The following is an 18,802-nucleotide window of genomic DNA, read 5'->3' on the forward strand; positions in this document are numbered from 1 at the left end:
GTATAGATCCCCTTTATCTTAAAATAAAAATAAAAATAAATAAAATACATATTCAAAATAATAAAATATAAAATACATATTCAAGAACCCTGCCTTTAAGTCTTATATTTCACCAGATATATCACTCTCTTTCTCTTTTCCCCCTGTTACACCTCGGAAAAATCCTCCATTGTAGCCCAAGTGAATGGACCCGCGAGGAGTACGAGTATCCGATATTTTCATGAGTAAGAAATAACATTTGACGACCCTAAGTAAGATTCCGAAGGTAATTGCAATAAGAGATAGGTTATGCTCCATCATGAATAATTATAGGTTCTGAAAATGTGGAAAGTTGCAGATCTGCATTTTGGCCAGTTGCACGTAAAATGAAATACGGACCGTAAAGTGGTATACGGCCCGTAAACTGCCATGTCGTATTTTGGCTTCCAAAACTTCAACTTTCTGCCAAATGATCAAATGGTTAAATACGACCTGAAATACGGACCGTAAAGTGGTTTACGGCTCGTAAATCACCATGTCTCAGCCTAAGTTTCTGGTTCTGTTATGATTAAATACGACCACGAAGGACGGTCCGTAAACTGGAATACGGACCGTAAACCAAGTTTACGACCACTGTGTTGTTCACTTAAGATCAGATTTTGGGTTATTAAATAAGGGACCAAGTTTATTATTTCATTTCCACATGACACCCCCTTCTCTCTAAAACATCTCTCTACATTTATTCCATAAGATCTCAAGGATTATTAGTCATCAACAACACAAACCAAGTGAATCAAGTGTAAGGAAACCCATTAAGATCATTCAAGGCAAGAAATCTCATTGAAGGAAAACTAGGGTTTTTGCTCAAGTGGAGTATTTCGAGCAAGGCTCGTTCCTACAACATCTAAGGTAATATTTATGGTATTTATATGTTGTTTAAGGTATTTGAGAGTTAAAATTCTTGGACATTAGATGAGTATAGAAAAATGGGTCATGAATGATGAATAGTGACATTGTGAGAAATAGTTTGAATTGAATTGTGACTCTTGTTGTGTTGTGATATGAATGTGTTATAAATGATGTTAAGATCATGAAAGTGGGAATTTTATATGAATGGACGAAGTCGGGTGATATGACCATGAATATGGGTGACTTGGGAGTGAATTAAGAAATCTAGATAATGTGGTTAATGTAAATGATTAATGGCCATTGTTATGGTGCTGTGAGTGTATTGTTGACGTTTGGGAGTTGAATTACGATATGGAGGAATGTTGTATAAATAAAGGAGATGTTGTCCGATTTTCTCTAGCTTTAATCATATATGCTAGTTGTCGACTCTAACGATAGTATGACCTTAGTGAAGGTATATGTCATATCATCTTATTGTCATAGCATACATTAGCGCTAGGAGCATACATTAGGCTTTAAGGCAACCACACTATGTCGGGGTGACGTAAGGTCGTGAACCCCCGATTGTGTTATGGACATTTCACGGGTATCATGCCTCGCCTTGAAGGAAATAAGGCATAAGGCGAGTGGTAACAATAATAACATCATTAGCATTGTAGGAACATCGTGCCAAAATTTCTTGAATCTCTATACTCTAGCTCATTGTCATTATTATCATGCTTATAGGTGATTCGATATATAGAAGGACTCATAAGCTTCATCTTATAGAAGGATTATGGAAAACTTGAAGGATTCGTGCCTTTTGAAAGAAGAGTTAAGCCTCACATACCTTTCTCGTTTAAGCAATCTAGCGTTCTCTTATTCTCCTTCAACGTCACGTCTCTACCTTCAAAAGAGGATTCGTACTAACGTTAGTTAATCAACTATAAGAATGCACTACTATTTCTAGAGACAATTGGGCAGCACTTCCTTTGTTTATACTACTTTTCTCATATTCCACATCAACTCCCAACACCCACAACAACAACTACAATATAGCATTCAACAATCATCATTCATATACAATGACCATGATCCACCATTTCTCTTCATTTTTACCACCTTTATGGTTTTGGGTTCGCTATCGTATTTTCTCATGTATCACACTTATCTCATGGTTTACATGTCGTTTATAACGCATTCATACTCACAACACACTAACATTCATGATTCAATTCAACTACCATTCACTCATGGCACTATTCACTCATTTATGACCCATTTGCTATGCTTTTCTACAATTAGGGTATCTTAACCTTCCAATACCTTAAACAACATGAAATGGTCATGAAACTTACCTTGGATGATGGTGGAACAAGCCTTGAGTGGAGTCTCTACCCTAGCACCAAAACCCTACTTCACCTCTTTTGGTTTTCTTTGAGGAAGATGAACTTGAGCTAGGTATCACACTCTTGTTTTCATGAATTTGGCATTGTTGATCTTGGCTTTCCCTTGATTCTCTTGAATTCTTGTGGATGAAGTGTTTTGAAGTATTCTAGAGAATTCTTGAATTGTGAAGATGAGAAACGAAATGAAATGAAATGAGCTTGGGGTCCCTTATACTTAACTTAAAAATCTGATTTTTGTGAACAGTAGTCGGGATGCACAGTGGTCGTAAACCCAGTTTACGGGCTGTATTCTGGTTTACGGTCCGTCCTCCACGACCGTATTTAAGCATATCAGAAACAGAAAGGTTTGCTGTAGGCCAGGGTGGTTTACGGGCCGTATTTCGCTTTACGGTCCGTATTCTGAGTCGTATTTAACCATTTCAACATTTGACAGAAAGTTGAAGTTTTGATAGTTGGAGGACGATGGCACTTTACGGTCCGTAAATCACTTTACGGGCCGTATTGTGTTTTACGACCACTGGGTCGCAATGCAAATCTGCAACCTTCGCGTTTTCAAAACTCATTGGTAGTCATTCCCTTCTTAGTAAAACATCGTACACTCATACTCTTCGTTGGTCTATTCATTGTATGCTCACAGAAAATTTTCCGAGGTGTCATAGTAGACACGCGAGCTTCGGAGGAGGACGTGCAAGTATAGAATAGTTGATCGGAAAGGTATGTAAGGCTAACCCTTCTTTCATAAGACGTGGTTCTTTGGCCAAACGTCTAAATCTTCTATGAGACTATGATATTCTTCAAATGATTTGATCTTTCGAGCTAGTAAGCTCACGATGCTTAATATGTTACGATTGTACCAAGTTCCTCATATGACGAGTAGGCCTATAAGATAGATGTAATGATAATAACGAAGATAGTGACAATGATAGTAATGATGATGAGAATACTATGATGTTAAAGGTGCCCACGGGCTGTTGTATGTACGAGTGCCTATGAAGGGCTATAATAAGACCCCGTGCTTATGATGCCGGGTAAAATATATGTATATGAATATGTACAGAGTATGTATATGATTACGAAACGCGCGCTCACTTCTGCAGAAGGTATGGATAACCCTGATGCCTTGGTAGGGCCAGGTATGTATGACCTTGAGCCTCAGTTGGCCAAGTATGTATGAAACACCGAACCCTCGTGGTCGGGCATGCTATATTTGTATATATATATATGCTATGTATACGACATCTATATGAGTACGAATATGTTATGTATATGAGATGTAAACGATGCGAATGTGAGTAAGGATATGTAAATGGTTACGGGTATGGATATGGAGCTATGTACACAAACACGCATTAGAAATGAAAAGTTCCTATGTAAGGTAAGTAAGTGTCTGTGACGATGATATTACTGTTTCCCATCTGGTGCTAAATCTTATGATTGTTCATTATGCTTCTATATCGATATTGATCATGCTTTACATACTCAGTACATTCTCCGTACTGACGTCCTTTTGTTTGTGGACGCTGCATCATGCCCGCAGGTGCACAGGGAGACAGACTTGATCCATAGCTGCTTTATCAGAGATTACACAGCAGAGCTCCATTTCATCCGGAGCCATAACTTTTGGGTATTAATTCTTTTGTGTACATAATTATGAGCATAGCGGGGTCCTGTCCCGCTTATGTGATATGTCATACTTTCCTTAGAGGCTCGTAGTCACGTGTATACAGTTAGCTATGTCTGGCCTTGTCGGCCTATATTTTTGTATATCATTTTTGATAGCCTTGTCGGCTCGTGTACATTGATGTGGCATAAACGCCAATGATGATATAAAGGCATTATCGTCCGATGGGACTAGTATGGTTGATGAATAGAAATGTATGTTAATCATGTGGCTCACCTAGACGTAAGAGTAAATGTATGATAAGGGGTGCCCGGGTGGGCTAGCACCGGGCGCTCGTCGCGGCCCTCTAGACGGGTCGTGACACCCCCCCTCTCTCTAAAGACTATATATAGATACACTGAGATATATATATATATATATATATATTCATTATGTATATAAAAAGAGAGATAGCTAAGTATATATAGGGATATAAGATATATACATATATACAAGAATATAAGATATATACCCTTCCTTACACTACTACTTTCAATACGAGTACACCAAAAAAATTATAATATTTTATTTAACAGTTATTACACTCAGAAAACGCCAAACAATATAAATGGCGTAATCTAATTTGGATTCGCAATCCAAACATTGACTAACAATTAAATGTTAGGAGACAACAAAAATTAAAAAATAAAATTAAGTCAAATACCTAAATTGCCCTTAATAAGGCCAATAGCAAAAAAAAAAATAAAAAAAATTCCACTCACTTGAATGTACGTGCAAACTCTTTGTAAGTTTAATTATTACAAGCTCCTTATGATATCAATTATTTTTTCTTTCTCAATATTAATTAATATTTGAAAATCATGATAAAATCATTGATACAAATTTTGTCATGTTAACTAAAAAATTCGCTCTCCTCTACAATGCTTTCAAGTTGAGTACAGTACATTCAAAAAAATTATTCTCCATTAGTCCAATTTAAGTGTCTTATATTTTTTTTTCTTTGTCTAAAAAAGAGAATCTCTTTCTATATTTAGTAAGTTGACAATCCAAACATCTTACGTGACACGTTTAAAGCCACAAGATTCAAATGACATTTTAGTACATTATACACATTTTTAATTTATGACCACGAAATTCAAAAGTATCCTTTTATTCCTTAAATTTTATGTCCAGTCAAACTAAGATACTTAAAATGAGACGGAAGGAATACCGTTTTACTTGTACATCGAGGAAACAATTATTATACTCAAAAAACGCCAAATAACATAAATGGCGTAATCTAATTCAGATTTACAACCCAAATGACCAATTATTAAATGTCAAAAGACCATAAAATTGAAAAAACAAAAGCGAGTAAAATACCAAAAATGCCCTTAATAAGACCAACAAAAAAGAAAATGATTGATTACACTAAACACCTCTCTACTATGACTCGGTTACAGATAGACTCTCAATATCTTAATTTTAAAAACAGTTACACCCCTGCGTTATGAAAATTCTGCACTTCCGCCCCTAATTAATGGGTCTCTATAATAATAATAATAATAAAATAGAAACTAGAAATAAAAAATAAAATATTCAAGAACCCTTCCCCCAAGTGTTATATTTCACCAAATATCACTCTCTTTTCTCCCTCTCTTCCTCTTTCTTTCTCCCCCTCTCTCTAATAAAGACTATATATACACTTGAGATATATATATATACAGAGAGATAGTTAGGTATATACTGGAATATATATTAGTTGAGAGAATATTGGTGGGGTTTGTAAGGGGGTGGTGTTGAAGATGAGCAACAACAGTGGTCTTGGTGGTGGAGTTGCTAGGGTTTCAATCCCTACTAATGTGAGAAAAATGATCCAAAACATCAAAGAGATGACTACAAATCACAGTGAAGATGAAGTATATGCAATGCTTAAAGAATGTTGTATGGATCCCAATGAAACTGCTCAGAAACTCCTCTCACAGGGTCCATTTTCACCCCTTTTTATATCTCTATGTATATGTGTAGCTTTATGTCTTGTTTGTGTATGTACTTTAGCTGTGACTTTAGTGTATGAGATGGGGTTGATCTTGTTTTATGTTGTGATCTGTTTGTTGCTTTGATTACTGATGGAATGAGTTTTCTTGAAAGACCCTTTGTTCAATTTTTATTTTTTCTCTGTTTGGTGTGTCTTGTGCATGTGTGCCTCGTCCTCAATTCAGTCGGTTCTCTTTTATTTTCTCATGCCCCTTGTTACTCTTTTGTCTTATGTTTTCTTTTTGCTCTTTCTGGTGTTTTTGATTTTTTTTTTTGGTTGGGGGGGGGGGGTGGGGTGGGGAGCGAATGGACAGAATTCAATTTTGGGTTCTTGAGTGATGCTTTTGAATAGGTGTAGAAGGGCTGCCTTTAATTTGTTATGGTGTTTGAGAAAAAACTTTCTGATAGATGCAAAATCAGCCTCCCCCTACCCTCACACCCACAAAAAAAAAAAAAAAGGGGTGGGGGGGTGGGGGTTGAGAACTTAAATTTGCTTTTGGTTCAAGATCAGATTTTGCAGCAAATTATATTTGATTTTGGGTTAAAAATTACATTTTTCAATTTTGGCTTCTTCAGTGGTGCACTTGTATATGTGTAAAGGGGCTGCCTTTAAATTTTATGGTGTTTGAGAAAAATACCTTCTGAAAGATGCAATCACCCTTTCCCCTCTCCGTGAAAAAATATTTGGGGTGGGGGGGGGGGGTTGGGTTTACAATCTGTTTTTGGTTCAAGATCAGATTTTGAAGCAGATTACATTTGATTGTGGGTTAAAGATTACATTTTTGAAGCTATGATTTAATGTAAGATCGGTTGATGGTTGGTCCAATGCTTTTAAGAGTAAATGAGCCATTCACAGGTATTTTGATTAGGAAATGTGGCATTCACATTAGGAGCATAAAGGGTCTATTGTTTTCTCTTTCTAGGGTATCCTTGCGTTCGTGACATAACTAAGTTTCTTTGCTAACCTCTTTTATGCTTTGTTTTCTTTGCTAACCTCTTTTATGCTTTGTTTGCAGATACATTCCATGAAGTTAAAAGTAAGCGTGACCGAAGAAAAGAGGTATGATTAGGAATGTATTTGCATAACTATAATCGCACTCTCTAACACGAAAAAATAATGAACTTATTAATTCGCCTGTAAATTTCTAATGGGAGTTGCATAGGTATGACTTATCAGTTGTCTTTTCTCCCTTCTCTTTATTTATTTTGGGCGAGAAATTGTAAAATAATGTAGTTAGCTGTTTTAGGTGCCTGAAGAGGTTATTTTAGCACATACTCTTGGTCTGTGGCTGGCATACTGATGGATAAGTTCTCATTGGAGGTGTAGGTTCTAGAATCTGTGTCAAGTCTAGGGTGAGCGAGTGATTTATTGCCTAAAAGAGATAACAAATTCAATAGCATATCCATAGACCTGTTGCAATCACGTAGCTGGTCAGCATTTGTGAATGCCATCTTGTGTTCAGCTGCTTTAATTATAGTTGCAGCTTATCTTGTTGTCCTGCTGAAGAAAATCACATATAGTACTGATTAGTGTCTTGGTTTATCAAATAAAGATCCTGATGTAGTACCATTATGCATTAACACCTTAGCAGAATTCATTCCCCTTTTGGTTCTTAAGGACCTAATGTATGTCAAAAGGGTTTCTTTTTCGGAGGAGTTATGGATTAATCCGATTTGGTATAAGCATCTTGCTTAAGTTGCATTGTTTTTTTCTTTTAAACGTCTGATAAATGCAGAAGTGTTTTGGGTTACCATAGACCTTTACCTGCTCTTTCTGCACTCTTGGCCTCAGAATTCAATCAAGGAGTCTGCTGAACCAAAGTGGAAAACAGGCATGCAGGGCAGGGGGAGCAAAGGGATTCGTGGAAATTTGACTTCTCGTCATGCTTCACATGGTAATCAACAATTTTTTTAATCTTCCTGCATTTTGGTAGTCTCTCGTGATGCCCTGGTTCCACATTTTATGTTCTTCTGAATCTTAATTTATAAGCCCATCTTTTCTAACGTACTCAATCTACTTTCTTTTCCATCTATTCTGATGTGCCCTTCTTGCTAACTGACAAAAGGCTCTGATTTCTAAGATTTAAAATGTCTAATCTACAATCCGTCCCTTTGTTTACATATTTCACCAGTTATTTCAAATGCATCTTAACTGATTTTAAGCTCTTATTAGGATTTAGACTTTAAAGAATTGACTTCACACTTGAGACCTTTTCATTTCACTCATAGATAGAACCTTTATATTTCTCTTAGATTGATCTTATGTTTTTCTCTTTCCTTATACACTCATACTATCATGTGTATGTTTTGTCAGATGTAGGTGGTGGAAAGAATAGGAAAGATAACATTACCAATCAAATTCTTGACAAGAGTGTCAACCTATCTTCTGTTCCTAATGTTGAGGCAAAGAATGTTTCAAGGTAGTATTGGTGTTTACGGATTTTTGCCCGGTATAGGCAATTGTTGCATATGCATGATGATACCTTGGATTGCCAGGGTAATACCTTTCATAATAAATTACAAAAAAATCCCGCTTAGGTTTTTGGTTGCCTAGATTATCTGGTCTTATTTTGAAGGCCTGATTTTCATTATTATTTTTCAGCTCATCAAGTGCTGCAGTAAATGGGCCTAGTGGTCTAGCTTCCGGGAGCAACAGTGTTGTACTAAATGCTCATGCATCCACAAGAAGAGCAGTTAAACAATTTCAAGCAAATACAGGTGTACAGACAACTTCTGCTGATGCAAGCAAAAACCCAAAAGCGGCTACAGGAAACAGGGATGTGCATGGGCAGAGAAGGCCAAACTCCGGCAATTCTTCAAGAACGCTATCTTCACCACCTCCAACGGGAACTTATCTCTCAGCTTCAGATCCCGTGCTCTTACCATCTCAAGATTCACGACCCGCTGGTGTAGTAGGCACAGTTAGAAGGGAAATTGGGAGCCAGCATTCTCCTGTTGAACATGTTTCTTCTAACTCCAATGGGAGCAAAAAGACTAATGGTAAAGGCTTTGAAGACTTAATACTATGAAACTGTTACTATTTGATAGAAAATTTATTATGATTATTATAATTATATATTTTATTATCCCCTTTTTGTTTTTTTAAGAAGACGGACTTGTTACTGCCCAATTTGTGAAGCTTATATATTTCTTTCCCCTCACATCCTAGTAGCAATTTCTGATGCTGGAAGCTCAGATATCCAAGTAAAGATGCCAAGCAAATTTCAGGGGTCTGGAAAGAATCAACTTCAAGAGTACTCGCAAACTGCTTCTTCAACCCATGGTGGTTCTTCCGTTAGTAGGCCGTCATCTAATTACAACAATCGCTCACAAACAATTGGTCTACAAAAAGGTATAGTAATTTAACGTGATCTGTATGTTATAACTTATAATATTGGTTTTAATGCCCTAACTTGTCAAATGATTTATTATACTGATTTTGTTACTATTGCTGCGTAGTTTGATAATTGAAGTTCTTGGCTTTTGCCTCGTAATTACCTGCATAATGTTCTTCTACCATTTCCCACAAGAACATTTGCTTGTGGGTAAGATCATATATTATCAAAACACAAATTTATGACGAAGAACGAATGTAGCAATTCTGCTTGGGATGCTTTTGTGAAATTAAAAAGAAGCTTTTGCATGCCACAACAATGAATAGAGAGTAAAAGCTTCTGCAACAGTAATAAAGATATAACTTTGATTTTCTCTTCATAAAAGACAGAGAAAGGGTGTTTCTCATGCCACAAGGAGAATTTAGAATTCTTAAATTCTTGTTGATTTGGTCATATGAGCTGAAATTGAGCTCAACGTAGATTAAACGAGATGAACTGGTGGAAACTTAATTTTTGTTTGTGTTAACAATATATCATTATGTGTATCATTATAAAACGTTTGGGTGAAGGTTTTCTACCTTTCTGTATACTTTTGTGTACAGGATTTTCTCCCTCAACATCAATAAGCTATTGCGTAATACCAAAAAATAAAAAATAAATCATAAAGTATATCAATATAAGACATCTAACTATATAAATCTTGCTGGATACTTTCGAAGACCAGTGACTTGATAATCAAAGCATAATTTTTCCAGTTATTGTTGTTTTAACTTAAAAATTTCTGTATTACTCCATTTGTAATTCTATAATATACAATACAATATACATGCATAGATGGGTTCAATGAGTGATCAATAAGAGCCATCTTAGGTTAGTGACCTCCATTGCACTTTGAAAGGGTGGGGGTCAGCCCTAGTTGTTGAGCCTATATCATAATGTACACACTTGGATTTTTTTCTTCTTTCTAAACTGCACATATACTATTGTTAGAATTGTTCACCAATAAAAAGATAGTCTGAGCTGGAACTTAGCTCAAGCTTGAGTTTCCAAAATCAAAATGTTGCACCGGGAATGTTTAAAAGCCATGTATGTTTTCAAAATAGAATGTTGGTCGTTGGCTCGTTACTAATCATCTGGCCCCTTGCATAAGTTAAGTTTGCTGGATACTGCCTGGTAAAGGTTAGAAAGTATTGATCTCTGTTTAGATACTTGTCTGTTTTTACTTTCGCTTGGATCAGAAATGGGTAGTGTCTTGAGTTTTTATATTTGGCGTGTTTGTAACTCTGTCTCTAGATGAGTAGTGTTCTCAATTTTGAACCTTAGTGCTGTAAGTCTCTTTGCTTGTTTGTTGGTTCGAGTTCACTTGTTAGATTGGAAAAGAAAAAGAAAATGCATTAGCAAATAGAGTTTGTTTTTTTCCCATCTGTTCAGTAATTCGTGCTGGAAGCATAACACTGTCTTCTTTGTTTTTCTACAGCAGGTCCTTCTAAGGAGTGGAAGCCAAAGCCTGTAAACAGTAATCTAGTTCAGGGGTCTGCTCTTGCTGCTTCGTCCGGTGTTTCTACGGTTTCTGTTGAAGTCAATACTCTGTCGCAGCCTCCTGCTGCTGTTCCCGAAACAAAAGAAGTTACGGAGGACCTGCAGAAGAAGTTAGAGGAATCACACATTTCAGATGTTGAACATGTTATTATTCCTAGCCACCTTCACGTTCCTGAGGTTGAAAAACTTGGTTTCTGCTTTGGAAGTTTTGACACTAGCTTTAGTTTGGGCACAAGCACAAATAATGCTCCTGAGCATGACAGAAGTCCACCACTTTCTGAAGCTTCCGAGTGCATTGAAGAAGCTACAACTGAACAACCTCCAAGGTCTATCTCTCTCTCTCTCTATTTCTTCTCTGTCCCCGATGCTCCCTCCCTTGTCCTATTGATAAGGCAGCTGTGTTTTTTTTTTTTTTCGCAATAATTTATGTTGTATCTGTACTTATCAACCAAGACAAAGTAACTTATTATTGAATCTTTAGGGAGTCTTTTGGCCCCAAGTACAGTTTCAACAGCAATATCAAAGGATTAACTGAAAACATGCTATCGGTAGATGCTTCAGATACTTCCCCTACTCCCTTTGTCCCACTCCCACTGTTACAGTTCAAACTTTCCCACTTCGGGTTGTGCTGGTTGTCACAAATTTGGGTCCACCTACTTAGAAAAAATATATTAAGGTATCGCTGGACCCAATTTTTCCATAAAGAAAGATTTCTTCAAAAGTTAATTCTTTTCACCATTTTTTGGTGACCGAGAAATCTGTCTGGGGCCAATATGTAGGACCAACTGCAGGTTTTGAGACTCGGAAATAATGGGCATGCCCCTCAACCCTTCTCCACTTAAATACCGTGATTAGTTCGCAGGGCCCAGTGCTCGAACGTGTGATCTAAGTCACAAATCTCTCAACCTTTGCCCGCTTGTTCTCCTTTTTTGGATATCTCTGTGGATGTGTGTGTGTGTATTGCTATCTGAGAAATCCCCAAGGGTCATAGTGCAAGTTCGAAACTTGGTGGATAATGGGCTCCCCCCTATACCCTTCTCCACTTAAATGTAAGACTTTTCTCTGTGGTGGGGTTCGAACCCTGAGGTGCGCCTAGCAGTGTTATCAAAGGCGTGCTTAAAGCACGCTTAAGCCTCGAAGCGAGCCTCAAAACATGTTGAGCGCTTCGCCTCACTTTATGTGCGCTTTAGTGTCATCATCAAGGCCCTGAGACATACTTTTCCTTGCCAATGAGCCTCTCTTGAAGACATGACACTAGATAATTGATATTTCACTTTATCATAATGTTTTTAAACCCTCAGGGGTTGGCCTGGTGGTAATTGGCTTGAGCCTTGGGGTGCTCCCTTTCAAGGTCTCAAGTTCGAAACCCACTGGGTGCAAACAATTTCTGAGGGCCATCGGACTGGGGTAAAACCCTGAATTACCCGTGGTGCACTTGCGGGAAACTCCTTGCCGAGGGCCTGTGCACCCCCGGGATTAGTCGGGGCTCAAAGAGACCCGGACACCCGGTGCTTAATCAAAAAAAATAATGTTTTTACGATTTTTTTTGTCCATATATTTGTTATTCATGCTTATTATTATTAGTCTTGGACTAAACATATATATATATTTGTATTTTTGCACCATTGCGCCTTTTTTTCATTAAAGCCCACGCTTTATTTGCGCTTTGCGCTTAAAGCCCTAGCTGACCTTACAGTTTTTTTGCGCTTTTCGCTTTTGATAACACTGGCGCCTAGCTCACACATCACACACTGCACTCTTACCACTAGGACCAAAGCCCCGGCGAGGACCTAGTTATATTTAAATATAAAAATTTCAAGTCTCAACTTAAAACAATGTCTAGTGAAACCGGGACACTTTAATTGGATAAAGGGTGTAATTTAGACCTAACTTGAGAACCTGAAATTCAGTGCCCTAAAGTATCAAGTGACACAAGCTTCAGTTTTTTGGTTTTACAGCTCAACCTGCAACCTTATAATACAACTTCTTAGTCAAGTCTTATCATTGCACTCAGCTTGTTTTCTTAAGAGATCCCCCATACTTTCAGTTTTTTGGTGCACATGAGCATGTTTGCCTCTTAGTTTTTTATTCTGAACTTGGTGAAATCTTTTCTTTCCAAATGAATTCTGATGCATGATTAGATTTGCACCTCCTCCAGTTTAGCATTTCGCCTCTTAACAATTTTTCTTCTGTATGGGTTCATGCAGTAATCAAAATGCATCAGCAGCTGCAGAGGACACTGATTATTCTGATCAGCCTCCACCGTCACATGGACAAGAGAGTTTGCCTGCGAAAGCAGATGATGTCTCATCCTCTGCCCCAGAGTGCAGTGAACCGAAGCAAGAGACTCTGCCGGTGGGCCAACAATATTCAGTTGTTCATACATCCCCCAACTATAATTTTGGCTTTGTTCCACCAATGTTAGGCAATCAGCTCCCACCCTTTGAGAGCTCTGAATCTCAAACTCGAGATGTTTCTCGTCTTCCAAATTACCTTGTAGGTCTTCATTCTCTGTTTTTTTTTTTTTTTTTGTATACCTATTTTGTCATTATTATACTTTTCTGAAGCTTCAAGCTGTTATTGATATAATGAACTTTCAAATTGGTGCTCTATCACAGCAGTTTGATTGAACACTTTCCTCAGTGTGAACTGGTTTTACCTCAATATGAGTAGCAGGGACCTAGGAATTCATGTGCTTGTTCAGTTGTGCTCGGTTTCATATTGATGGCTGTAGGAACTATTTAACAACAATTGCTTCTCTGAAAATGATTTGACATGTTCTTAAATATTGTATCAATGATAATCAATACATTTTGAAGCATTTGTATGGTTAAGCTCGGAAGATATACTTATTATATTCCAGAACTTTTACAGCTATCCATTTGTTCAGGTTCAGCAGCCCGTTGACCCAACAGGCTACTACGCCCAATTCTACCGTTCGAGTGCTGATAGTGATGGCCGCATTTCACCCTTCCATTCAGCAGGTGTTTCCCAGTACAATGGCAGTGTGGCAGTTGTGCCTTCACACACTTCTCAATCTTCTCAAGAGGTTCGAATCCGTCTAGACTGATTTGTGGCCTATATTTTTGTCTCTTAACTTCTTGTAGACATAATTTCAAATGATAAACATGGATCATGTTCAAACAAATGCCTTCTAAATAAACCATAGAAGAGAGATTAAATCAGATTCCGTGCTGTTCAAATTGTGAGCTCACCAAATTTCCTTCTGCTAGAACATGCTTCCCTGAAACCTCTCTACCTTCACAAGGTAGGGTAAGGTCTGCGTACACACCACCCTCCCCAGACGCCTCTTGTGGGATTACACTGGGTATGTTGTTGTTGGAACTTGCTTCCCTGATAATATTGTAGGTAATCTCACAGGAGGTCTCATTAAGCCGCTGAGTAAAGAGTAAATATATTTTGTTACTTCTCAATATGCACTAAATCATTGGCTTGGACGCCTTTTTGTCCTTTTTAATAGAATAATAACAGATCAGTCTTGATTTAACTTCTGATGGTGATGTTCAAGTAGTTTCACACTTCATTGGAAAGTCTGCATAATAAATAATGCGCAGAGAACAATTATTTAGTTTTGGTACAATATCACTTTGCCGTGATGCTTTGACGTGCAGTTGACCCACCCCTAAGATTGTGCTTGTATTTATTTATTTGATTGTTCTGCAGGGTGGGAATACTCCTACTTTATCTGCAGCAACTCAAACACCACTTGTGACTCAAGCTGCTGGGCTTATGCAGAGTTCTATATCTGTACCACAGCAACCTGTCCCTGTATTTCGACAGGCTACTGGGATGCATCTGCCCCATTATCCTCCGAATTATATTCCATATGGTCACTACTTTTCACCACTTTATGTTCCACCAACAGCCATCCATCAATTATTAAGCAACGGTGCATTTTCCCAGCAACCCCAGGCTGGAGGTGGGTATCCACCTCCACCATCAGCTGCTGCCAGATACTCACTTTCGCAATATAGACCAGGAGCTAATGTGGGAAATTCAGCTCACATGGGAGTGCCTGGCACTTATGCACCATATGGATCCTCTCCTGTCAACTATAACCCTAGTTCAGCTACAACGACTGGAAACCCTAATCCCAATGAGGATCTTTCTGCATCGCAGTTCCAGGAGAGTAACGTCTATGTGAGTGGACAACAGGTTGGTCCTATAACCTGCTCTTTGCAATGTTGGTATTTCTTAATGCTCCATTGAAATATTTCCTGTGAAAATGTGCATCATTATTGCTGAAAATAGTGAAAACTGTGGATATTTAGAGCTTGAAATGTTTTGAGCAGAAGTGTTAAGGGGCTGGTAAGAATTGAAACCAAAAACTGATTAGTGTAATTCAAATTGGAGTACATTAGTTTGTCAAATGGAATTTGATCTTAGTTTTGTTTATAACTGTAATATATCCATGATATTATATTATACTTTAAGTGTTATCACTTGTGCATTTCCTAGCAAAGTGTATGCTAATAGAGGGATTTGATGTTGGCTTATCCCGGCCTGTGGAAGTTGAGGGGCAGCATGTGTGTTAACAAGGGCAGGAGTACACAGTTATCTCAAGAACTTCAAAAAATTCTTTTTTTTTTCTTTTTTTTTTTAAAAAGTCACTTCACAAGGAAATAAAACCTGTCATCGCCCCACGGGATCTGCTTATCTGAGGAGCCATATAGGCAGTCGCAGAAATTCATGAATTTTTGCATCTTTAGTAGGGAAAAGCTGCACTATGGAGTTTGTATTGTTTCCTGATCATTTCTCTTCCCTGTATGTGTGCTTTATGTGATTTTAATTGAGACTTAATTGCTGAGCAGCTATGATTCGTCATGAACTAATTGCTTTGTTTGTAATTTGGTTTCAGATTTTGACATTTTAGCTAACATTATCAAGGATTGGTTTTAAAAAGAGGACGAAAATGTTAAAAAGTAAAACAGAAATTTGTTGCATCATTCCATTTGAGGAAGTTACAAGATTTACTTGTGTTTGTTGTTATAGAGCTTTTAGTTTCGCGTAGGGCAGCTTGGTAGTACTGGGGCTTGTATGCTGTCCAATTAAACACTGGTACATCTCCGCAATCTAGTTGAAGGAAGAATTCTGTATTTCTGAAACAGAGATAACAATTAGAATTTCTAAACTTAGTTGCCTGCAGAATAAGTTGGCATAGTGGTTTGCTTAGACTTCATACTTAACTTTCCTACTCTGTGATTAAATATCTTGTACTATGGACTCAATTCCTTTCATCACTTCATTAAAAATATTTATCATCTGTGCATATGTATGAAGAATGTGATTATAGATGCGACATGTCATTTTTGCAGAGCGAAAGCTCAGGTGTGTGGATTAATGCGCACAACAGAGATTTATCTAGCTTGCAAGCAAGTTCCTTTTACAATCTTCCTCAGGGTCAAGTGGCTTTAACACCCACACAACCTGGACATGGGACCTTTGCTAGTGTTTATCACCCAGCTCAACCAGTTACAGCATCAAGTGTTCATCCACTTCTGCAGCAGTCTCAGACGATTGCTGGTCCAGTTGATATGGTGGGACCAACCGCCAACGTTTATCAACGGCCTCAGCATTCACAAATGAACTGGCCAAATAGTTATTGACTGCTATTCATTGGAGGGTTTAGAGATGCAACATGTTGCGATGTGGAGGAATGGTTCCAGCAAATGTTGGAAAGAAGTGTGCAGGCTGACTGTAAATTTATGAAGGGTGCCAACCACAAAAGTACGTCACCATTGGCATCTCTTCTTGCTTGGACTGAGGATAATGATGAATCCTCCTGTAACTGATAGTGACAGATTTTAGTTGAGGCAGGTATATGCGGATTGGTTTTGTTTACAACTTTATAGCCTTCAATAGTTTTGAGCATTATTTTATTAGAATAACTATGAGGTTAAACTTTTTTCGTCCCTACATATTTCGTCTTTTGGTAGGATTTTTAGGACTCTTGAAAGCAATGAGGTTTCTAGGGTTTTTTTCATACATCTTGCTTTCGCGCTTATCTTTGTACCTGTAAAGTTAATTTTGAGGGACTCTTGTAATTGGTGGTTGGGGCAAAGAAAAATGCGGCATTATTCGCGGTAAATGGTGAGGTGAATTGATACATAACTTGAAAGGCCCTTTCTGTGGTGTTGAAATTTTGAGATTATTGATGGTCTTGCATCCAATTCACTGTTAGAATTTTCTCTAATCTTGACATTTCTCCTACATTTTCCATTTCTTGCTACTCGGGGAGTGCACTAGATATTGCAGTGCTAAATTTTCCAGAATGACTGGAGAAAAATATGAATTGCTTCCTCTTTGCAGTGTTTTCATTTTAAAGAAATGTTTCTGTCATGCAATAAGTTGGCGAAGATGATGAATGCCTGGATATGAATTGCTTGAGAAACAACGTGCAAGTTACTACTAATACTTCACATTGATCTGTACCCGGTGGATTTTGCATTCAAACAGAAAAAAGTAGGTGGAATACATCGACAGTCCTTTAACTTTTGAGCATTTGAACACAGGATATAGTGTTCTTATTTGACACTTTTGTTGAAACTTTGGAAATGTTTTTGCGTGTGTTCTTCAGTGCCTATAAGTTAACCACATAAAATATGTTATCTCTTTTAATTACACACATCAATCTCATTTGGAGTAAACCTGAGGTCTTATGGCTTATTGAGACTAATAAGTATAATTGAAGGAGGTGACATTTTAAGTGGTTAATTTATTTATATAATGAGTGCATGAGAACACTTCATTATGTGTTTAGTTGCTCTTCTAAAATTTGAGTTAGAACTGTCTAGTGAGAACACTTCATTATGTGTTTAGTTGCTTAGTCGGAACATGTTGTAGTTTGAAGTCTATGAAATTTATTTACATGTTTAAGGGATTGTTTATGTATATCGCCAAAAAAATATTCTCTCTCCACCAAACACGGGAAAGTGTAGATTCTTGTTAGAGAAAAATAAACTGTTTGGGTACAAGCACTTAGTTTGACATCCAAACAACTGCAAGACAACAAACTATGAGCCAAGGATATCAGCAGGACTTGTCATGAGAATAGTACATCCATAATTGCGCACAAGATACAAGTTACAAACATATCTTCCAAACCACTTGCGTCCATAGGACCTTGGAAACTCAAAACTATATGGTCCAATCTACTTACTACCGGAATTAAAATCTAACCAAATGGTCCAATCTGCTCGGGATTATTACCCCTTATCTTTGTAACTGTAAGTCTAGCACCTAAAAAACAAGTGCAAATTTACGTTAAGATGAAAATGTTGGTCCTTTATTTTTAATTTTTTTAATTTTTTGCGGGAGAGAGTTGGCGAGTGACAAATTCAGAAATTTTATTAAATGGATTGGAAAACAAGCTCTCATGTGTTTAGGAGATTTAATAATTTATTATATTTTTACACACATAAATAAAATTTTCACTTGAATAGATAGTGCATTTTTTCAACGAAAAAGGAATATATTCGCCTTTAGTAAATAAGGCCGCCACTGTGCGGAGGGGTTGTGAATATTTTAAAAAAAATTTATTGTCAGTTCGTTGAGATTGACCAAATTAATACTAGTTTATCACTAGGTATGCTTGGTAGGTAACCAAACCATTTACCAACATATGCAGTGTCCAAAGTCGTAGATTTGTACCAAATATGTCAATTCCCTTTATTCTAATGGATCATGTAACTTTACGTTGGGAATCCTTAATATATTGTACTACCTTAATCAATGGTTCTTAAGATTAATATTGTCATCGCCAATGTAACTTTAGGTTGGAAATCCTTTATATATTGTTGGGAAAAGGGTAAAGGAGATATCGAATATCCCTACTAAGTTTAAGATTGCTAGTTTAATATCTTATTTTATCATCATACCTCCAAGAGAATGTACTCCACTACCTTTATAAATGATACTTAGTCTAATATTCGGTCTTCTTTGGATAAAAGTAAAATAAAATAAGATAAAATCTACCAAGCATTTGGAAAAATTTA

The 18,802-nt window shown here is 37.3% G+C and overlaps 1 protein-coding gene across 4 annotated transcripts; it reads left to right on the plus strand.

Moving 5' to 3' along the window:
• Positions 1–5,501: 5,501 nt before the first annotated feature.
• LOC132616520 (GBF-interacting protein 1-like) lies at positions 5,502–17,001 on the plus strand. Of its 4 annotated transcripts, none has more exons than XM_060330971.1 (11): positions 5,502–5,862; positions 6,930–6,973; positions 7,706–7,808; positions 8,228–8,333; positions 8,516–8,913; positions 9,083–9,265; positions 10,726–11,113; positions 12,995–13,283; positions 13,684–13,836; positions 14,472–14,963; positions 16,124–17,001. In XM_060330971.1, the coding sequence occupies exons 1-11, from the start codon at positions 5,682–5,684 to the stop codon at positions 16,412–16,414; spliced, it is 2,628 nt and encodes an 875-aa protein (XP_060186954.1). In that variant the 5' UTR covers positions 5,502–5,681; the 3' UTR covers positions 16,415–17,001. The 4 variants fall into 4 exon arrangements, with proteins under 4 accessions (XP_060186954.1, XP_060186951.1, XP_060186952.1 ...); XM_060330968.1 differs by having other exon boundaries at positions 5,503–5,862; positions 13,678–13,836; XM_060330969.1 differs by having other exon boundaries at positions 5,503–5,862; positions 10,729–11,113; positions 13,678–13,836.
• The last annotated feature ends 1,801 nt before the right edge of the window (positions 17,002–18,802 follow it).

Source organism: Lycium barbarum, chromosome 11 (genome assembly GCF_019175385.1).
Source record: "Lycium barbarum isolate Lr01 chromosome 11, ASM1917538v2, whole genome shotgun sequence".
Classification (NCBI taxonomy): Eukaryota; Viridiplantae; Streptophyta; class Magnoliopsida; order Solanales; family Solanaceae; genus Lycium; species Lycium barbarum.